Below are 20,558 nucleotides of genomic sequence, written 5' to 3'. Positions count from 1 at the left end.
CCCAGACACAGAGTACAGATGTTACTTCAAAAAACTCACTGTATTAATAAATTCCCCCAAGAGACCCTCCCCCAACGCAATGCTCAGCTCCATCCATTTCTGAAAGCCATTTTTAAGAGCTACAGAAAATAAAGAAAGGCTAGCAGGTAGCAGCTTAAATCACTAAAAGCTAAGCTAATGATTTTCGGCTCTCAAGAAGGGCTGGTTTAGCCGTTTTTGTCTATGAGGTCACAATAGGGGTAAATGGAATTAGGTTTGTGTCAAACATAAATGAAATGCATAAAAGTATTAAGTGAACAAAAAAAAGGGTTCTTAGTTTCGCTCGTCACAAACATACCCTGTAGGCAGGGGTTTACAGAGCTACTTCCCTATTGGCGAGCTGCTGTTGGGTGGTCTTACAGAACTGCATTCTCATTGGCCAACTGATTTAAAACTCTCTTAAGGCCCGTTTACTCTGCAGGTCTCAATGCCCAATTCTGATTTGTTGCCTATATCTGTTTTTTTTTAACACGTTCTTTCAACTATGAACCATATCCGATTCAAGTGTTTACACTTGCCATACCATCTGAAACATCGCGCATACTTAAAGGGAGGTTCTTGCGCTACACACTAGCCAAGATGGACGAAGGCGAAATATGCTTGACGCTAGCTCTGCCATATATGCAAAGTTTGCAAAATGTCACCATGATTTTGAAACAGAGGAGGAAGAAAATAACGCCATAATTGCAGCCTGTACATATGCTTCATTTACCAAATACTGATTTCTTAATGTTATTTGGCTTAAATAATGCTTATTTATTTAACGCAAGGCGGGAGGCTTTTTCCCCTTCCATGCCACCTGCAATGTTATCATTCCACACGTGCTTTCATCGGAGAACAACATTTAGTCATTAAACAGTGAAGAAGTCGCAGTTTTAATGACGTACTGTACAGAAAAAAAATCGGAATTGGGTCACATTTAACCAGTGTAAACGTAGCTTTAGACTCTCATTATCAGTTTCCTGGCAGGTACTTAAGAGAGGAAGTGAGTATTAGCATTATGCTTACATGAACTAAATTACTTCTGTAATGGAAATTCATTTATTTTCATAAAGAATTGTAACCATTCATGTTTAACAAGCATGTGGGACAAGTTATTTGTCTGCATCTTTTTTAAAACCTGAGACAATAAAACAAGTAAACCGGAACATCTGAACAGACTTTATGTAAAACATTTACTTAGTTTTCGTATAAACAATAATAAAAACATTTCATATTAAAAAGCTTTGCCTGTTTAATATTGACCAAACCATATACAAAACATATAAATTCCTTATGTGGCACCCTTTTTTGACTACCTTCATAGCAACAGCACTGCAAGCGACACTCTGATAAGAACCAGACGTTTAAAGCTGTTTGCCTACATTTTGTGCTACATAAGTAACAATGACATATAACAAACTTTTTAGAGCAAAATGTATCTTATAGAGAAGATTATTGTTTATACACAGTCTGTTTAGTCTGAAAGGGTCTTTTTTTTCTCTATCATTCTTTGCTTAGTTAGCTCTTTCCACTATTCTGAAGGGTTGCACTGCTGATAGATGGTTTCTTCAGCTCAATACGCATGGACTGGCCTTCTGTCTTTGCTTCCATCTTCACATTACTAGGAATTCCCAAAGCTCCTAGTACAGCCTTCCCAGTTTTCATGCCACGAGACATGGGAATGCGAGTGAGCCCAGATCGAGATGGTTGAGGGTCCACAATAGGCTGCTACAGATTGAAAAAAAGAGGTGGAAGGAAAAAACTTTTTATTGTATACAGGAAAAATCATGAAAAATTTCACATATATTCTTCATATATTTAATAGTTGAAAGAAACTAATTTGTGGTAAATTTCATATAACTGAAGTAAACAGATAGACCTATCTGAAGCAACAATAGAAATATTTCTATGCAACAAAAATGTGAAAGAGATTTAGAGATATTAAGAGATCTACCCCTGTATAGAGATTTGCGATTTGTAGTAACAGATGAATACATGGCTCTTATGTCAGCCAGCTGGAATAAAATCTATGGATTGATATGTTGCTTCTACAGTATATACAGCGGTGTGAAAAACTATTTGCCCCCTTCCTGATTTCTTATTCTTTTGCATGTTTGTCACACAAAATGTTTCTGATTATCAAACACATTTAACTATTAGTCAAAAATAACACAAGTAAACACAAAATGCAGTTTTTAAATAATGGTTTTTATTATTTAGGGAGAAAAAAAATCCAAACCTACATGGCCCTGTGTGAAAAAGTAATTGCCCCCTGAACCTAATAACTGGTTGGGCCACCCTTAGCAACAATAACTGCAATCAAGCGTTTGCGATAACTTGCAACGAGTCTTTTACAGCGCTCTGAAGGAATTTTGGCCCACTCATCTTTGCAGAATTGTTGTAATTCAGCTTTATTTGAGGGTTTTCTAGCATGAACCGCCTTTTTAAGGTCATGCCACAACATCTCAATAGGATTCAGGTCAGGACTTTGACTAGGCCACTCCAAAGTCTTCATTTTGTCTTTCTTCAGCCATTCAGAGGTGGATTTGCTGGTGTGTTTTGGGTCATTGTCCTGCTGCAGCACCCAAGATCGCTTCAGCTTGAGTTGACGAACAGATGGCCGGACATTCTCCTTCAGGATTTTTTGGTAGACAGTAGAATTCATGGTTCCATCTATCACAGCAAGACTTCCAGGTCCTGAAGCGGCAAAACAACCCCAGACCATCACACTACCACCACCATATTTTACTGTTGGTATGATGTTCTTTTTCTGAAATGCTGTGTTACTTTTACGCCAGATGTAACGGGACACGCACCTTCCAAAAAGACCCTCGTCGGTCCACAAGGTATTTTCCCAAAAGTCTTGGCAATCATTGAGATGTTTTTTAGCAAAATTGAGACGAGCCTTAATGTTCTTTTTGCTTAAAAGTGGTTTGCGCCTTGGAAATCTGCCATGCAGGCCGTTTTTGCCCAGTCTCTTTCTTATGGTGGAGTCGTGAACACTGACCTTAATTGAGACAGTAAGGCCTGCAGTTCTTTAGATGTTGTCCTGGGGTCTTTTGTGGCCTCTCGGATGAGTTGTCTCTGCGCTCTTGGGGTAATTTTGGTCGGCCGGCCACTCCTAGGAAGGTTCACCACTGTTCCATGTTTTTGCCATTTGTGGATAATGGCTCTCACTGTGGTTCGCTGGAGTCCCAAAGCTTTAGAAATGGCTTTATAACCTTTACCAGACTGATAGATCTCAATTACTTTTGTTCTCATTTGTTCCTGAATTTCTTTGGATCTTGGCATGATGTCAAGTAGACCTCCTTGGTCTACTTCTCTGTGTCAGGTAGCTCCTATTTAAGTGATTTCTTGATTGAAACAGGTGTGGCAGTAATCAGGCCTGGGGGCGACTACAGAAATTGAACTCAGGTGTGATAAACCACAGTTAAGTTATTTTTTAACAAGGGGGGGCAATCACTTTTTCACACAGGGCCATGTAGAGTTTTTTTTCTCCCTTAATAACGTAAACCTTCATTTAAAAACTGCATTTTGTGTTCAATTCTGTTATCTTTGACTAATAGTTAACGGTTTTTGATGAGCAGAAACATTTAAGTGTGACAAACATGCAAAAGAATAAGAAATCAGGAAGGGGGCAAATAGTTTTTCACACCACTGTATAGCAAATGCTGTACGGTATTTTGGGGATGACATTGTAATTCATTTAAAATTTTTGGAATTTCAGTTTCTCTGTGGGCTAAACTGGGGGGATTATATATATTATTTGATCAAACTATATAAATTAATGCATATCAAATTGTGGTAATAACGGTGACAATGTCCTTAAAAGGTCTACCTATTTGACTGAAGTCAGTAAAATTAAACACAGAAATATAAATAATAATACATAAATTAACAATACTTTCCAGTTGTTGACCAATAAAAAACAGGGCTCCCACCACCTAAATCCTAATCTGACCCAAGTTCTTCTATTAAAGGTTTGAAATCCAACACAGTACTTACTACAGAAAGTGTTGGCCTTGGTGGTGCAGGGGTGACTTGTGTAATGGTGAGGCTGCTTGTTACTTTGCTTGATGCTTGTTTACTAATCGTTGAATGACGCGGTGAGCGTAGCACAGTACCTGTAGAAAGTTCTTTGCCTCCATTTGCAACATTGTCAGCTCTGACCATGACCATAGAACTGTTGTTTTCAAAAGGCTTTTTGACTTGTGAGCCTAAGTGAATGTGAATCTTATTGTCCTCAGTGGTAATGATATTAGCATTTGTGTTACACTTTTTAATTGGTGCGGGCACCATTCGTTTTTCAGGAGTCACTTTAAATACTGCCCGCTCGGTAATCATTCCCTGAGACTCTGGGGAGCTGGATGTATGTGCTAAGCTAGAATTGCTGACTGGTATAAGGGATATTGGTGATGTTGGTCTGTTAATAGATGGGATCTTGATGCTTTCTGGGGACTTTGCTCTTGAGATAGCTGTGATGGTCAATGGAGATTTTTCTCTCTCTTGACATTTTAGCTCTTTTGGATTTGGTGAAATAGCAGTGGAAGGAATGATTGTTATTTGTGGCTTCTGAGCACCACATGAGGGAGTGGGTATTGCAGTGCTAAAGTTATTTTCTGCAGGGGAGCTGCCAATCTCTAGAGTTGTCCTGCTGTTCTGGTGGTCCGGAGTCAGTCGAATGTGTAATGGTTGGCCTTGCTTCTGGGTCATTTTAATTTCAGAATGTGTAATTTCCTCACTAATATGCAGTGGCTTTTCTGAAGCATGATTTTCTTTTTTCTTCATCCAAGGTATCCAAGATTTCTTTAATGTAAGGTCATTTGCTGGTGGGGGATAGAGCTCCCTGACTGATGGCCTTTCAGGAGGTTTCTTAAGGCTTCTCTGTCGAAGGCTGTTCATGATGTGGTTCTCTTCTTGGACAGACTTTTTGATAAACACTGCAGGTGTGTCATCATCATCATCCCCTGCCTCAGTTTTGCCAATGTCAGTCTGCACACCTGTTGATGTCATTGGAACATCTATCATTCTTCTACCATTGCTATTTGGTCTTAAGGCACGACTGTAGCGCTTGGTAATCTCCAGTTCCTTAGTAAGATTAAGAACTTCGTTGCTCATACTCTTTCTCTTGTCCTCCTGCTCAAGAAACTTTTGCTGTAGAACAGAGTATTTTACTTGTATTTGTGAAAGCTGGTCCTCCTTGTTCATAAGCTCATGAATCTTTTCCTTGAGAGCTTGAACGTCTGCTTGCAGGTCTTTATTTTTGGTTTCTTCCAACTTGCACCGTCTCCTTAACTCCAATTCTTGACCAACTGTCTCTTCTCTCTCTAGTACCTTACTCAAAGCTATCTTATTCCTCATTTCCTCTACCTGCTTTGAAAGGGAGTTTGCCCTTTCTTGCTCACTTTTGAACTTTTTCTCCAACATATCATACTCATCCTCTGTCTTGATCAGATCTCCCTCTACAACCTCAAGCTGTTTAAGACGTTTCCTTAATATTTCAATTTCTCTAGTCAGTTCTATAATTTTCTCATCGTTTGTCCTGGAATTTGAAAGGTTGCCAACATCTTTGTTTAAAACCTGATTTGTAGACCCCTTGCCTTCTTCTTTCACCTCATCACCAATGTGTTTTATTATACAAACCTTGGGACTCAATCCTTTATATCTCTCTTTCTCAGTACTAAGTTTTTCCTTAAGTTCATTTTTCTCTTTGACCAAGGTAGTTATTTTTTCCTCCATCTCTGATTTCAATTTTAGAAGCCTTTTACTTTCCTCTATCAACCTCTCAGTAACTACCATAACCTTCTCCTGTTCTGCTTTAAACAATTTCTCCAGTTCCTCTCTCTTCTTTTCCTCAGATCTTACTCTCTCTGCCACATCTTTGTGCTCACTGACCATCATCACGGTGACAGACTTGAGCTTTATTAGCTCCTCTTTTAGGAGCAGCTCTGTCTTTTCCAGTTTCAGTTCAGATGATTCCACCTCTTTCATGCGAATTTTAACTGTCATCAGCTCATCTTCCAGTTGTTTTGCCAGGCCCTTTTCTTTATCCAGTGCACCTTGCAGCCTAGCACATTCAGTCCTCCCCATGTTAAACGCTGCCTCTAATTTCTGCAGCTCCATCATCCTCTTTTGCAATTTTTCTACCTCCAACTTTAACTCCTTGTTGTTTATCTCCTCAACTTGTAGCTTCCTTTTTAGCTCACTGCATTTATTCTCGGTTTTAGTGAGCTCCTCATCCTTTCCCTCCATCTCCAAGACTATCTTTTGCAAGTTCTCTAACTGTGCCATCAAGCTCGATTTGCCACACTGACCCTTGCTGATTTTGTCTCTCAGCTCCTGCAGCTCCTCTGCTGATTTCTGGAGAATTGCATTTGTCTCTTCTAGCTCCTCAATTTTCTGAGACAATGTTGCTTGTTTCTGGCACATCTGCTGGTACTGACTCTCTTGGCTTGCAAGTTTAGCTGTCATCTCATCATACCGTTGTGCAAAGTTCGAATTCTTGACCTCAAACTCAACCCCAAGGTTCATAAGCTTCTGTTTATCTTCTTTCGCTTCGATCTCAACTTCACTTAGCTTCTGCTCTTTCTCCTGAAGTTTTTTGAGAAGGTCTTGAATTTGCTGGCTTTGCTGGTCAATTTGCTCTAGTTGAAGTTGTTGTTCATCAACCAGCATAAGTGCAAAAGATTTTACCTTGTTCAGCTCTCCACGAACCTTTTCCAGTTGCTTTGAGTGTTCCTTTTCTTTTCGTAGTTGATAGGCTTTTTCTTGTTTTAAAAGCTGCTTAAGTCTGAAACAGAGCAACAATGCAAACACATATAAACAAGTGAAAACAGTCATTAAAAATTCTATACATACTATAAAAGTCTTATGTGTTAATTTTATTCCTGGAGTAGTGATTTTTCTTTGGGTCGATTTTTTTTTCATGTACAAGTGCTACTTAGGTTTGAATGGAACCCACTAGAGACTTAAACCAGCACAAATAGGCAGCTTTGCCAGACAAAAGCACTTCTACCCTTTCCCTCTTTCACTCCTGCCACCGTGACTAAAAATCCAAAATGCAAGTGAATATTTAAATAAGCACCCAAGCTTGGCTGTGAACACCATTCTCTGGTTCTCACACTGTCTTTCCATGAGATTTTCCTAGCCTGTATCTAACCATCATTTGACTGAAATAAAATTCATAAAATCTGTTTTTGTACCATGCTCAAAATTCAATATTTATGAAAAGACGATATAGGCGTAGCAGTGGATTTTACTAATATCTGAGTTTAATAAACCTAGCCTTAATCCACATACAGTACTGTATGTCCTAAAATACTGAGTAAATGCCAAATAACTTTGGCTTGTCAAGACTTACCATCTAGTTTCTATTTTCCCAAGACATATCCATGCTCCTAATGATGTAACTAACATGCATCAAGGTTGAGGCCATCATCCAGACTTGTGGGGAAATGTCTGTGACATTCCACACGTGCTATCATGACTATGATAAAGAGAAATTTGTTCAAAACTCCTCCTGACCAAACTGGCTGATGATGTCACGCTGCCCATATATGGCATAGCCCAAAGACTCTCTGCAGTAAAATAACTTGCGGTGGACACAGATGGAATGGGATTTCAGCTTTTCTTGTTAATCTATTTACTTATTCTTTTTTCGTAAAAAAAAAAAAAAAAAACATGAAAAACATCCCTTGGTACTGCAAATGACAGCGTGCTAGAACTGCTCTACCCTGTTTGCATGTCAGTATCCAAATTTATTTTTGTTTAAGAAAGGAGAGCAATGCAAATTGCATTCAAACTACATGGGCAGGGAAGGGATTCAGCACAGGGTGAGGGTGTAAATTCACAGTGACCTTATTCATGCTTAGACCATTTGCACAGCATTTCCTGTGCTTAGGATATGTATAATGATTGCTGCTAACTTAATATCATAGTTACAGTTACAGTACTTTTAATTTTTGTTTTGTTTTTTTGTTTTTGCAATACAATAAAAACCCTACAAAGATTGTAAAGCAAAAACCCTGACCCAAATCCAAAGTTTATCTTCTTCTCCTCAAAACCAAGTTGATTGCTCTCAAATGGTACAAAAACAGATGCTAAATGTAGGAGCTGAAAAATATTATCTTCCAGCATATAATGGATTTCTGTGAGGAGTTCATGAATGTATGTGAGTGCTGACATGTGTATGTTGTCAGTTGGTTGTGCCGGGTACTGCAATAAATCAAATTTCTGAAGCATGGTGTTGATGGGAGCCTTTTAAGGCTTTGGACGAAAGAAATTAAGGCACACTATCAATGCTTGCCCAGGAAATCAGTTTAATATAGATTGTACCCACGGATTGAAAATTAAACAACCAGGACCATAAATGCTTTCTTTGATTAAGCTCTTTTTCTTCTTGCTTGAGTGTGTCACAGGTACCCAATAACTTGCATTGTGTAGTGCAATATGACACACTTGAGTTCTCTCCAATTTGGTAGCTGCCTGAGGCAAACCAAAAGTTACAGCCTTATCTAAACTCTTACCTTTCTCTCTCTTGTTCCAGCAGGTTGGTGAAATCATCACTCTTGTTCATGTAGTCTACGTGCTTGTGTTTCTCCACATCCAGCTCATGAACAACACGGCGATGACATTTCTCAGCCAGTAATAACTGCTCCAGCATTCGTCGATATGCCTCCTTGTGCTTATTCTGAAGCCTGTCCAACTGAGTGCCATGGGAATACCACCACAGCACACATTAATTTCACATAAATAATCAGTAAAAACAAACATTTTCTTTCTGGCAGCCGATAACTAATTATTAAGCAATTATTTTGTTAGTATTTTGTGTGGTCCAACTTATAGAATAACTAATGTGTATATACGATACTGAATACATTACATACCTCTGCCATGGGCTTTTCATACACATCTTCATGGAGTGTGTGGTTGTTGATAAGAAGTCTATCTCTCTGCAGCGCTTTCAGGGGTTTGGTTGGACATGCTGAGCTGTAATAAGACTCAAGCCTTCCTGGGCAGCTAAGGCCAGACTTGAGCACTCTGATCACATCCTCTAAACCCTGGCAAAGGAATTGGCATAAAGGTAAGTACTTTCACTGCTTGTGTTCGCACACAAATAACCCATCAAGCAACCAGTAAACTCTGTAAACCAGTAAACAAAATATTCTAATCTGATGAGCCCCATGAGTCATGGTAATGTAAGAAAAGAAGAGAACAAAAATTTAATTGGCACTAGGTGGAGCTGTTGGTATTGAAATGCCTCGTAATAGCAGGAACCACTAGACAAGTAGATACTGTAGACAGACAGACAGGCTATATAGTCAAAGGTACAGTATGTTGACATCTACCTGTCACAGCCATTTTGTGAGCCTTCCCCAAACTCTTGCCTATAAAGGAAGCTCTAAGTTGTCTAGACATTGTATGCTGAAATTTGTAGACTATAAGAGGCCCAAACATATAAAAGCATGGCAATACCCCAGTACACGAAGTCCATAAAGAAATGTTTGCCAAGGTTGGAATGGAAGTACTTAAGTAGCCTGCACAAAGCACTGGTGATCTCAACCCCCTCTGAGCAACTTTAGGAACAAGAAGGGTCATTACTTACCAGGCTTTCTCAACCGACTTCTTGCCTGACCTTGCTAATGTTCTTGTGGCTCAATAGGCAAGACAAGTAAAGGTTATTATACCAGTAAAGGATATATCTCTATCATACACTGGGCTGTTTACCAAGCACGTACTGTACTGTATGGGTGTGACACTCTCACTCACCATCTATACTGCTTAATCTTACATTCAGGGTCGCGGAAAGCCTGGAGCCTATCCCCGGAGACATAGGGCACGATGCAGGGTGGACAGGGTGCCAATCCATCACAGGCACACACATATAAACTCATTCACACACTATGGGGAATTTAAAAATGGCAATTAACTTAACCTACTTGTCTTTAGAATGTGGGAGAAAACCACACCAAGCACAGGAAGCACATGCACACAGAGACAGGAATCGAACCCAGATCCTGGAGGTGCAAGGCGACAGTGCTAACCACTATACCACCCACGTGTCCACAAAATTTTGCCGTTTTTTTTTCACTTCAGTTATTCAACAAATAAGCTTTTTTAGTGCATCTTGCATTATAATGTTATCTGTTTGATATAGATGTTTTGAGTGCACATTAATGATTCACCTCCTATTCTAAATGTTTTTGGATGACTTCAGCATACAGCTGGAAGTTTTTTCCACATTTGAATGAATGTTTGAACTACATTTTTAAATATATAGTGCAAAAACAAATACAGTACAAACATAGCACAGTCAGAAAAAAAAGAATTTGAACGCCAAATTAAACAGACAACATAAAGTAAATTTAAGTACTATAAATTTAAAGTAAAACGTTAACATATCACTTCAGAGATATTATGTGTATATGTAAAATCCCAAAAGGCAATGCGGCAGTTGGAATTAGGAGCAGATTTAAGAAACGCACACATCTCTGTGTTGATAAGTCATAGATATGTAATAAGATAATACTTGTATGGTATAACTTATTTGAAGGTAAGTAGCAGTTCCGTTTGTGCCACAAATAGTTAAAGAAAAAACTGTAAGTAGATTATGAAAAACCATACCTGGATCTCACCCTCCATGATTTCAAGCAGCTTCAGAAGGTCATCTTTGGACAGATCCTTCAGGCCTAATCTTTGATTATCTTTCATTGTGGATTTATCCTCATTTTCTGATGTAAGCATCTCCTCCTTTTTCTTCTGTTGAACTTTAGCCTTGATACTTATTTCAGTGACCTGCACTTTCATATCCTCCTCCTGCTCTTCTCTGAGCTCGTGAATTGCGTGGGGGACAACAAGAACTCCATTTGCTGGGCTTTCTATTCCATCACCTTTGGACCTCATGTTGTCTCTATAATTGTTAACAATTTGTTAATAAACTTTGAGTATATGGATAGGATACAATGATATATACAGTAGCATGCTTTACTGACTAATCTATAATGAAGAAAACTATTACATTGTGTAATGCAGGATGAAAACCAGAAATGTTTTAAAGTATTATTATATCATCTTACAGGTATTTAGGAAGGGAAAGTTTTTACAAATAACACTTTATAGTCATATATTCAGATTATCACCATTCAGATGGTTTACACTTTTCTTGGCTGCTAGGTGAAAAAAAAATCTCTGTACATCTGCAAAATGAATTCATTTAATGGTGCTTTCCAATCTGGAAAATACTTGTTGGGTTAAGAAACACATCTTAAAACAAAACTAGAGTATAAAACGATTTCTAGTGTTTTAGAAATGCCACTACGAGCAGTAATTACCAGAAGACCAGAAGTCCAAAAGTCCAAAGGAAACATTAGGAAACCCAAAAGCACTATTAGAAGCAAGCAGAATTAAATCCACATATGTTGTTTGTTTTTTTTGCCTGCTCCTGTTAGGGGTCACAATTCACATATTTTATTTGGCATAGGTTTTTATCCTAGATAATCTTTCTGACACATCCCCACTTCATCCAGACTTGGGACCAGTACTAAAAATGCAAAGACTTGTGCACCATGGGTTCCGTGTCGGGGCAATTGAACAATTCTGAGCAAATTACACAGAAATACACACACTGCAGTAAAGGCTCCAATACGATCTATTTGATTTTTTAAATTGAAGTAGATTTTTTTCTTTACCCTTGATATCTTTAAATAAGCATGTACGCATCTTTTTAACTTGTGATAAGAAATAACAGGAAAGAATCCGGTTTTATCATTTAATGATATGATAAAAAAGTTTTTTTTTCTGTGTTAATTCCTGAACATGATGCTGAGAGAGTATATTGTAAAGTGATACACATTGAATTGCATAACAATTACTCAACTTCAAAAAAGAATAAACACAGATGGACTAAGCAATGTTCTTCATCATTGCTTTTAGGGTTTTAAGTTGGGTCATAATCTTTGTTTGCGGAGGAGTAAATCCTTTGGGAGGCTGGAAGAGGAACTGTGGCCAACAATGACATGAAGTTTAGCTATCAAAAAAGGAATCAGCAACATGTTGAAACTTAAAAGCATAGTTCAGACTTTCATTAAGCCCATTCAAACATAGGAGGCTAAGAAAATATCGGAAGAACAAAAGTTTCTTGAAATGAGCTGATAAAAAAGGAATTCATTACAGTTTTTAACCAACATTTCTTATCTCTGGCAGCTCCACATGTTCCAGGTGTTGCCTGGCAGGGGTAACGGCCAGCTGACAGAAGTTAGTTAAATGTGATAAGATACAGCTTTTTGAAGTGCCAGGAGTGATTTCTAAAAACTAAAAGAAACCTTATGTCCAGCTAAACCTCTAGAAGCATTCTGGGAAAGTACACAGGAATATTTAGTTAAAATATTAGAATAAAAAAAATTAAAATTTAGTATTAAAAGAAGTATTAGCAATAAAAGAAAGATGTAAATACTGCTCAAAATGTAGATGTTATACATACAAATGCATTATTACATATGTTTAGGGGGGCTTTTCAAAGAAGATTTTCCAAAGTAAATTTTGCACCAGAAATTGTAACTTTTTTCCTTTTTTTCCAGAGGTGCAGCCTAGTGGATCTGTTCATTAGTGAAATATACCTTATGATACAGCATATTTCTCCCAAATTTAATGACCTGCAATGCCTGGGGATTTGGGGATCCAGGTTTTAACCCCGCTCTTATTGGGTTGCCACACCCCATATCACCCAGCCACTGCATGCAGTGCCAGCCCCAAGCCCGGGTAAAATGGGAGAGTTGCATCAGGAGTAAAAACCTGTGCCACTGGTTGTGTGCGGTGTCGATGGTCCACTGTGGTAACCTCTTGACGGCAGAAACAAGAAGAAAATTGTGCATGAGAATTATGAATTATGAGTGTGTAATAAAATGAGACGCTCTTTGTATGCTTCTAAACAATGTATATTTTATATAATAGGAACCAAACAGTGTTCTGCCATGTAAACACACAGCCATTCTGTTGCTGAAGAATGTTCATATATATATATATACCATTAAAACACCTTACAGTGAAAGCATCGTCCTATCAAATTTAACAGCAACAACATAATCTTAAAATTACATGCCAATACAAAATTCTCATCCATGTTCTCAAGATAAAACACCTTAGTTACCTCATCAAATTCTTATTACCAAGTGCAGTAAGCTACATAAACTCTGTCCACAGAATATCACTTTAGAGGAGGTGCTAAGTAACCATTGGGAGCCTGATGAAATGCTGTTGGAATTTTTATTATGGTACTCTACTTTGTACACTGAGGTGTATGTTTCTGTCTTTTGGCCAGAGAAAACTGGCCAGACATGTCTAAAAAAATGAAGTGTTTATACAGTAAGGGTGTATCGAATGTCTGAAACAACCACCAAGGTTAGGTCAACCAGCCGATTTACAAACCTATGTTTAAGTGTACCAACATGCTCTGGTGGAGTACTCATGTTCATACGCAATAGCAACTTTAATTGAATGTTTTTCACAGTTTCGAAATATCTTCACCAGCCCAAGTAAAGACTTTAAGTCTTCCAAGGCCTTTAAGGCATTTAACAATAACAGACAGCATATAATACTGTATATAGCTCGTTTTCTTGAATATGGAAGTATATGTGTGAGTTAGTTTTATTATATACAGTAACAAGGTACTGTACAACATACAATAATTTAGTTTTTTTTCTTTTTTAAGTTCTTATAAAAAACAAAATTCAGCATTGAAAGGACTGGTTGTTTCCAGAGTGCTGTATCGAAGCATATTCATAAGTAGTTGAATTGAAGAGAAAAGCGGAGGAGGAAAAGATGCAAAAGCAGCAGCGATGACCACAGCCCTAAGAAGATGGTCAAGGATAGTTGATTTAAGGACTTGGGACAGTTTCACAAGGAGTGGCGTTAGGCTGGAGTCTTCGCAGGAGAAAGAGTGGTCAGGCACAGTGTAAAGTCCAATGTGAAGTTTTCACAGACTGTGATGATTTAAGATGCCATGTCATCTGCTGGGGTTGATCCACTGTGTTTTGTCAGGTACAAAGTCAACACAGCCCTCTACCAGAAGATTTTAGAGCACTTTATGCTTATGTCTCCCTAAATGCTTTATTGATATGCTCATTTCCTTCTTCAGCACGAATTAGCACCTGATCCATGGCATGGCACTTCATTCTAAAGGAGCCATGACCTAGTATTGAGTGCATAAATTGAAAGTGATACAGTATGCTGCCTTCTACTGTACATAATGTTGATGCAAGACCGAGCCCTATATTATGTGCACATGAAATGCAAAATTTAAACAAAATGATTATTAGTGGTTATCAGGCTTTTCATATATAGTATATTATTTTTAAAAATAAAATTACCTGAGGAGTGTTTGCTTTCTTACAGTTTCCAAATTTGAAGACAGCATTGCTCTATTTTAATTTGGCATCTAAAGTCAGATAACTACAGTAAAAGACCCGGCTGCTTCAAGCAGATGTCCAAATTCCACATTCCTGTGCTGCAACTGAAGAAATCAAAGCTTTCAATGAGTGAGTTCTAAATAAGGAGATGAAGTCTAAATAAGGTATCTAAAAAGGTCTGGTAAATTGGAAATAGCATGGTTCTTACACTTGTATTAACACTTAAATGAGAGAGCAAAAGTTACAGAGCAATACAAAGCAACTATCCATGTGAGCAAAATAAAACTGTTATAATAATATGCAGGTGAAAACCTTAAGGAATTACAACTAATCAACCCAGTCACATGCTGTAGGCAGATTTCTTATACTAATAATAAAGAAGGTAAGAACAACCTGTATGCAGCATGTTACACAAAGAACACATGAACTACACTGCAATGATCTCCATTCCTAAACCACACACAAAACTCATCTACTAAACAATAAGTCCAGAAATACATGCCACAAACAAATTTCTAACTCTTTAAAACACAAATTTAACACTTTGGCAATAAATTATCCCATTATCTTTGGAGAAAGAACGGCTACCACTAAAGAAATCAAATGTTTCAGTGGACTTGTCACATATATATACAACAATACTGGAGATTTCAAAACTATAAAATAACACATATTGGATGAGGTTATTACCTAAAACAAGAAAAACAACAGTTGTTATTTTAAGACACAGAGGTCAGCCTTTCTGTAATAGTTCTTGCAAGAACCGTATTGTCAAGTGCATTTGCAAAATCTGTCAAGCACCATAATGAAACTGGCTCTCATGAAGGCCATCCCAGGAGGGTGAGACCAAAACCTACCTCTGCCGCAGACGAGAAGTTCATTTAGAGTTATCAGCCTAAAAAATTACCAATTAACAGCACCTCAGATTAGAGGTGTTATGAAGTCTTTACAGAGCATAAGTAGCAGAACCATCTCAATATCAACAGTTCAAAGGAGATTAATGCATTTTTTGGACGCCTTCGGCATTCCCTTACAATGTAGAAAGAAATAAAAATCAGGAACCATCATGGAGTTAGAAAGTGTTCTAAAACTTTTGAACGGTAGTGTGTATGTGTGTATATATATATATATATATATATATATATATATATAAGAACCTGGTAAATTATGGTAGTATGGTTCATTGGTTTACTACTACAGATCATTAATGTAAAACAGAGCTGAAATGTCTGAGATACATCTTTAAAAAGATGTGAACTAGTCCTTAAAGCTGTTTGAGTAATCTAAATGTATAGTTGTGGACATACAGTACAGTCGTACAGTCTTCATGAACATCAGCAATCTTCTGACAGAATTCTGGTTGAATATTTCACAACTCTTCTTGGCAGAATTGTTAGTGGTCTAATAAATGTGTTGGTTTTCTGGCATCGACTGAGTTTTAAGCACGGTCCACAAACTTTCGAAAGGGTTGAGGCTCCAGCAGCTTAAATTTATTCTGCTTTATTCATTCCACAGGCAGCTTTGATGTGTTTGGGGAAACACTCAATTTTGTTGTCACCCAGTGACAAAGAATTCTGAGGTAGCCCTTCTTCATTATTCATCCACTTGTACCGTGTTCTTGGGGTTGAAACCCTCGTCTTTACTCCTTCAAATATACATCTGGTCAAAATGTGGTCAGCTGCAAACTTTGGTCAAGCTTAAAGATGTCATTTTTAGAGCAGAGGTTTCTAACTTGGATGCCAGCCTTTCGTTTCATGGCAATGTAAATCTCACTTGAGTGTGGACAGGGACAATGGTGTCCCAGCAGCTTCCAGTTCATAATAGACTTGTGCCTTAGATTGAAAAAAGTTCCTGAGCTGTTCCTGGGCGTCCAAAATCACTTTGCTTTCTGCTGAGGGTGACAGTTTGGATTTTCTTCCAAACTTTGGAAGAAAGTGGCAAAGTGGCTAAAGCTTCCAATAACCTGCTTTTACATACTATTGTTTGAACTGATTTTGATGAGCCATTGCTAACTTCCTGTACTATCCCCTTTCTAAAATCTACACTGAGCTGCTTGGATTTTTCCATGATACTGTATTGGTCATTCCAATTAGTCTAGTCAAGCAAACACTTTTTATATTGGCACAGAGAATTTACCGGCTGTAGTCAATAGATATCACTAATAGAAAGTTGAAAGGCAGTGGCCTTGGCGAATTAAAAGACATTTCTGAATATTCAGCGCCACTCAGTTTAATAATGTAAGTGGGTGTATGTATATCTTGTGTTGATATCAGAAATCCTAAAAGAAAAATCAGAAATTTAAAAAGACCAGCTCAAATATTCCATTTAAAGCCCAACATTGTCATGACATTTATGTTCATGATAAGTGAGTGTAAACTTCTTATGGCAACCATATATTCATGAATTTATGTTAAGTTCTCTCAGTGGTTAACCATCATGTATTGATTTTTTGGATGGTTTTCTTTTATCGACTAGGAAGGTCATGCCAAGGTCATCTGTAAGAAAGAGGTTGTGTGTAGTTTTAAGAAGTTACTTCTGCTTACTTTGATATCATTCCTCAGTACTAATATGTTACCTGTAATTAATTTATTCAGTTGGACTGTACCCAATTAATACTGTGGCATACAGTGGTGTGCTTATTTTTAGACATCAGTCATTCCTGTAACTCGGTACTGTGTATTACTGACATGACTATCTCAGACGTAATATCACTTTTCGTACAGGGTTTCACCCTACAGTGTTTTCTTCAGAACTTGTAATTATAGCTCACCGAAGTAAGCATGGAGGCAGTGGACATATAACACTTTCTTTCCCCTTGACCACAAATTTTATACATATGCCTTGTGCCAAAAGCACTCAACATGAGATGGTGTGTAGATATGTTGGCATTTTAAATGGGTCAAATAGGTTTTAAGGTCATGCAGCAGTTAAAAATTTGAACACAATTTACAAAATTACATCATTACTCCACTATTTAATCACCTAAAATTCCCTACACTCCTGAAAAGCATGCTCTAGCAGAATGCTCTAAATCACCTCTAAAATGAAACCCTGCCACTTTTGCTTCTTTGGTTACATGACATCATATCAGAGTACTTTATAAGGCAGTAGGGTGGGTGGAGTTCAAGAAAGAAGTAAAGATCAAGCTGTATTATTAATAGAAACTACAAATGACACCAAGTCAATCATCCCCAAGCATGTCTTATTGCATATGTTCTAGATATCTCTAAAACTTTAAGAACCAATCTAACTCACATATAAGGGCACAGAACACCCTTTTTTTAAAAAGATATTTTTTATATACCAATGCACATATGGGTAAATTTATGTGCGATTTGTCTTAGTAGCACTTGGGGGGAAACATTTTTCAGGGTCTATATTTTCATATACCTACTGCATATTAAACCCCTGACAACCCCTGATTCTGCACATACCTTTGCAAAAGTTTTTACTCCAGAGAAGAAAGGAACCTAAACGTAAAGTCGACTGAAAATAGTACAGCAGATTCAACCTAACGTGATAATACACAGAAAGTTGACTTCCGTTGACAAAATGTGCAACCACCCTATTCCGAACTGCCTTCATTCACGGGAAATATTATGGTCAGTTCACTTAGAGAATGTGGAGGAGGAAATCATAAATTGACAGACTAATAAGACAAATGACCAGCGGCGGGTGCAACAGACTCTATAGCTAAAAAAGCAAGGTTAAAAATCTGACCTACTTCAGTGGTTTAGACAAAAGGCATAGTCAGGTGTTTCCTGAAAAAAACTGTTTAGTGAATTAAACATGAAAATCACAGAAATCACATTAGCAAAACCACATTGTGATGAAACCATAGGCAGCTTTATATGAACCAGGTGTAAATGACAACTGCTGCTGAGTAAGATGAGATAGTACTCTACGCACTCTGGCTCAACACACACTGACTTTGAGTATCGATCCTGCTGCATTCCTTTAGAATGCCACACTTCCTAGTTCCCCATTCTACTAGATAAACTGTCAAAGGACTTACAGTTTTACATTTACGCCTGCAGATTGTAAATACAATGAGGGAGAATGTGGCAAGCTGTGTGAGCACCACGATCAACAAAAAATGATCAAGGTCTTTTAAGTCAATTAAGTCAATTAAGTCACTGTTTTAAGATATCCAGGCTCAGGATGTATTTCACTTTCCTGTTTTTGAGATCATCAGAGATTCCTTTATGTATTAATTAATGTTCTCTTGAATGTTGTCATACTCAAAAGTGAAAATAGAGTAATGATCTCACTAGCTAACTATTATTATCAGCTCTTTGTGTTGAAAGAGTAGGGACCTTAGAGATATGTAGAAAGACAGATAAGTGGGAACAGAGGAAACAGTAAGGTTTACGTTTTAAAAATATTTCTTTCATAAAAACGAAAAATGGAAAAAGTAGGAAAAAACACAAATTCTCATTTAATCTGGACTGACTTTGACTAGACGACTGTACTGCTTATAATAAAATTGTGAAAGCTAACTCAAACCTTTTAATACAAGGAGGCTTGTTTCAATTTATGAATAATAATAATAATAATAATAATAATAAAGATGACACACTTACCTGCAATGGTCCCTGAAATAGAAGCGAGAATAATCAGTATATCCTTTGTTTAAAAAATTCCTCTTATCACTAGCATTCCTTGAAAACAACTACCAACATTAGAAAGCAGTTCCACAGTAGTGTCTCCCCATGCTTTTTCTCTCTTTCTCTCTCTCACTGTATGTCTCTCGTGTCCGATGATACTGTAATGTTACACACCCTGATGCAGGTGTCTAAATCATCTCTATCTCTCCTCTCAAGCCACGGGCTTGTCACTGAAGAAGCTGCTACAAAAATGGAATTGATCCCTTATCTTCATAAGTTTTTGTGAGGGAGATAAAAGGGAACAAAAAAAGTGTGTCCTTTAAGAAACCCAATTAACCTAATTCCAACCACAGAGGTTCTTCAGTTTAAGATGCCGCTTTGTCAGAAGTCCAACAACTGTCCACACCCCGAGTCTGATTGTTCCCTTACAGTGAGAACTTGTAGGCTGTGCTGATCTCCTAAGCTATATTTAACCACGTCTCTTTCACTTATAGCTCTTAACATGTGTGTGGGTCTGGGGGCAGGACATGACAGCTGAGCCTTGCCATACTTACATCAAGGAATGTCCACTTTTGTCACCACACCCACAGATCGCTCAGGACCTATCGTAATCTGGTCACAGCCTTGTTTTTAAACTCAGACAAAGGATAGCAATAATTACAGATGATTACATTTCAACCAGTACTTAAATTCAAACAAAAGAAATTTAAATCAATGATAACCTAAAACAACATGAACCCCCAATACACTTACCCTAGTCTTCTACCATGTATACTTGAGTTTTTCTTCCTGCATAGTGGCTCTGTTTTTATATCTTACTTTGCTGGAAAAAATAACAGCTACTATGTTCAAGCTGAATGTGTATCCACTCCCTGTTGCTTTCCTGTGTTTCATCACCGCACCCATAAAAAATTCATCTATCCCACACTCTTTTCCAGAGCTTTGTTGAAGCGGGCTACCACATTTCCCCCAGGTTACAGTTGATTTTAAGGGTAATTTCCACTAATTATCTAACAGAAAACCCATTTATCGTGGCTAATCCCTGGACATTTGTTTAACTTTTTCTTTTAACAATAATCTACTTGCATTTACTCTAATGCCATTACATAAAAAGCTAGAAGTTAGGCTGCACACAATATTCCAAGGACAATGGAAATAATAGGGGGATAAAGCAAATCACTTTAAATTTGCATTTTTTAAAAAAAAAAATCACTATAATTTTAAAAGCATGTCACTTTATCCCTCCCTATCCATGAGAATTCTGGTACCTAGGGAATACTGTGTTTCAGTTTGGGATTATGCATTACAACATCTGAAATAAGGGAAATTGTCACGAACTGGTTGTCTGTGTCGGCGTTGTAGCATAGATGCAGAGGCTGAGATGAGAACTTCCAGATAATCTTTTTATTGTTATATTTAAGCAAGAATGAAAGCTCCTTTCAAGGAGCACTTGGAAATCTTTAATATAACACTTACAGAAAACAACCACGACAAACAAAACAAATGCTACACGCCTGACTGAGCTTCA

General features: G+C 37.6%; 1 protein-coding gene across 3 annotated transcripts; it reads right to left on the bottom strand.

Annotated features, from left to right (window-relative positions):
* Positions 1 to 961: 961 nt before the first annotated feature.
* Positions 962 to 19,778, bottom strand: LOC128536325 (filamin-A-interacting protein 1). Of its 3 annotated transcripts, none has more exons than XM_053510538.1 (6): positions 19,585 to 19,778; positions 10,645 to 10,930; positions 8,907 to 9,080; positions 8,547 to 8,725; positions 4,027 to 6,811; positions 962 to 1,749 (listed from the first exon to the last, which is right to left on the bottom strand). In XM_053510538.1, the coding sequence occupies exons 2-6, from the start codon at positions 10,921 to 10,923 to the stop codon at positions 1,540 to 1,542; spliced, it is 3,627 nt and encodes a 1,208-aa protein (XP_053366513.1). In that variant the 5' UTR covers positions 10,924 to 10,930; positions 19,585 to 19,778; the 3' UTR covers positions 962 to 1,539. The 3 variants fall into 3 exon arrangements, with proteins under 3 accessions (XP_053366513.1, XP_053366512.1, XP_053366514.1); XM_053510537.1 differs by lacking the exon at positions 19,585 to 19,778 and adding an exon at positions 19,007 to 19,423; XM_053510539.1 differs by lacking the exon at positions 19,585 to 19,778 and adding an exon at positions 14,385 to 14,396.
* Positions 19,779 to 20,558: the final 780 nt, after the last annotated feature.

Source organism: Clarias gariepinus, chromosome 13 (genome assembly GCF_024256425.1).
Source record: "Clarias gariepinus isolate MV-2021 ecotype Netherlands chromosome 13, CGAR_prim_01v2, whole genome shotgun sequence".
In the NCBI taxonomy this organism is placed as follows: Eukaryota; Metazoa; Chordata; class Actinopteri; order Siluriformes; family Clariidae; genus Clarias; species Clarias gariepinus.
This window is presented reverse-complemented; position numbering and strand designations above follow the sequence as displayed.

What these genes read in the sequence shown, in the direction of transcription:
- LOC128536325 (XM_053510538.1), bottom strand. Translation starts at nt 10,923, where the DNA reads ATGAGGTCCAAAGGTGATGGAATAGAAAGCCCAGCAAATGGAGTTCTT. An exon ending in TCATGGAGGGTGAGATCCAG is followed by an intron (nt 9,081 to 10,644) that starts GTATGGTTTTTC and finishes TTCCTTTGCCAG; the next exon opens with GGTTTAGAGGATGTGATCAG. An exon ending in ATGAAAAGCCCATGGCAGAG is followed by an intron (nt 8,726 to 8,906) that starts GTATGTAATGTA and finishes CATGGCACTCAG; the next exon opens with TTGGACAGGCTTCAGAATAA.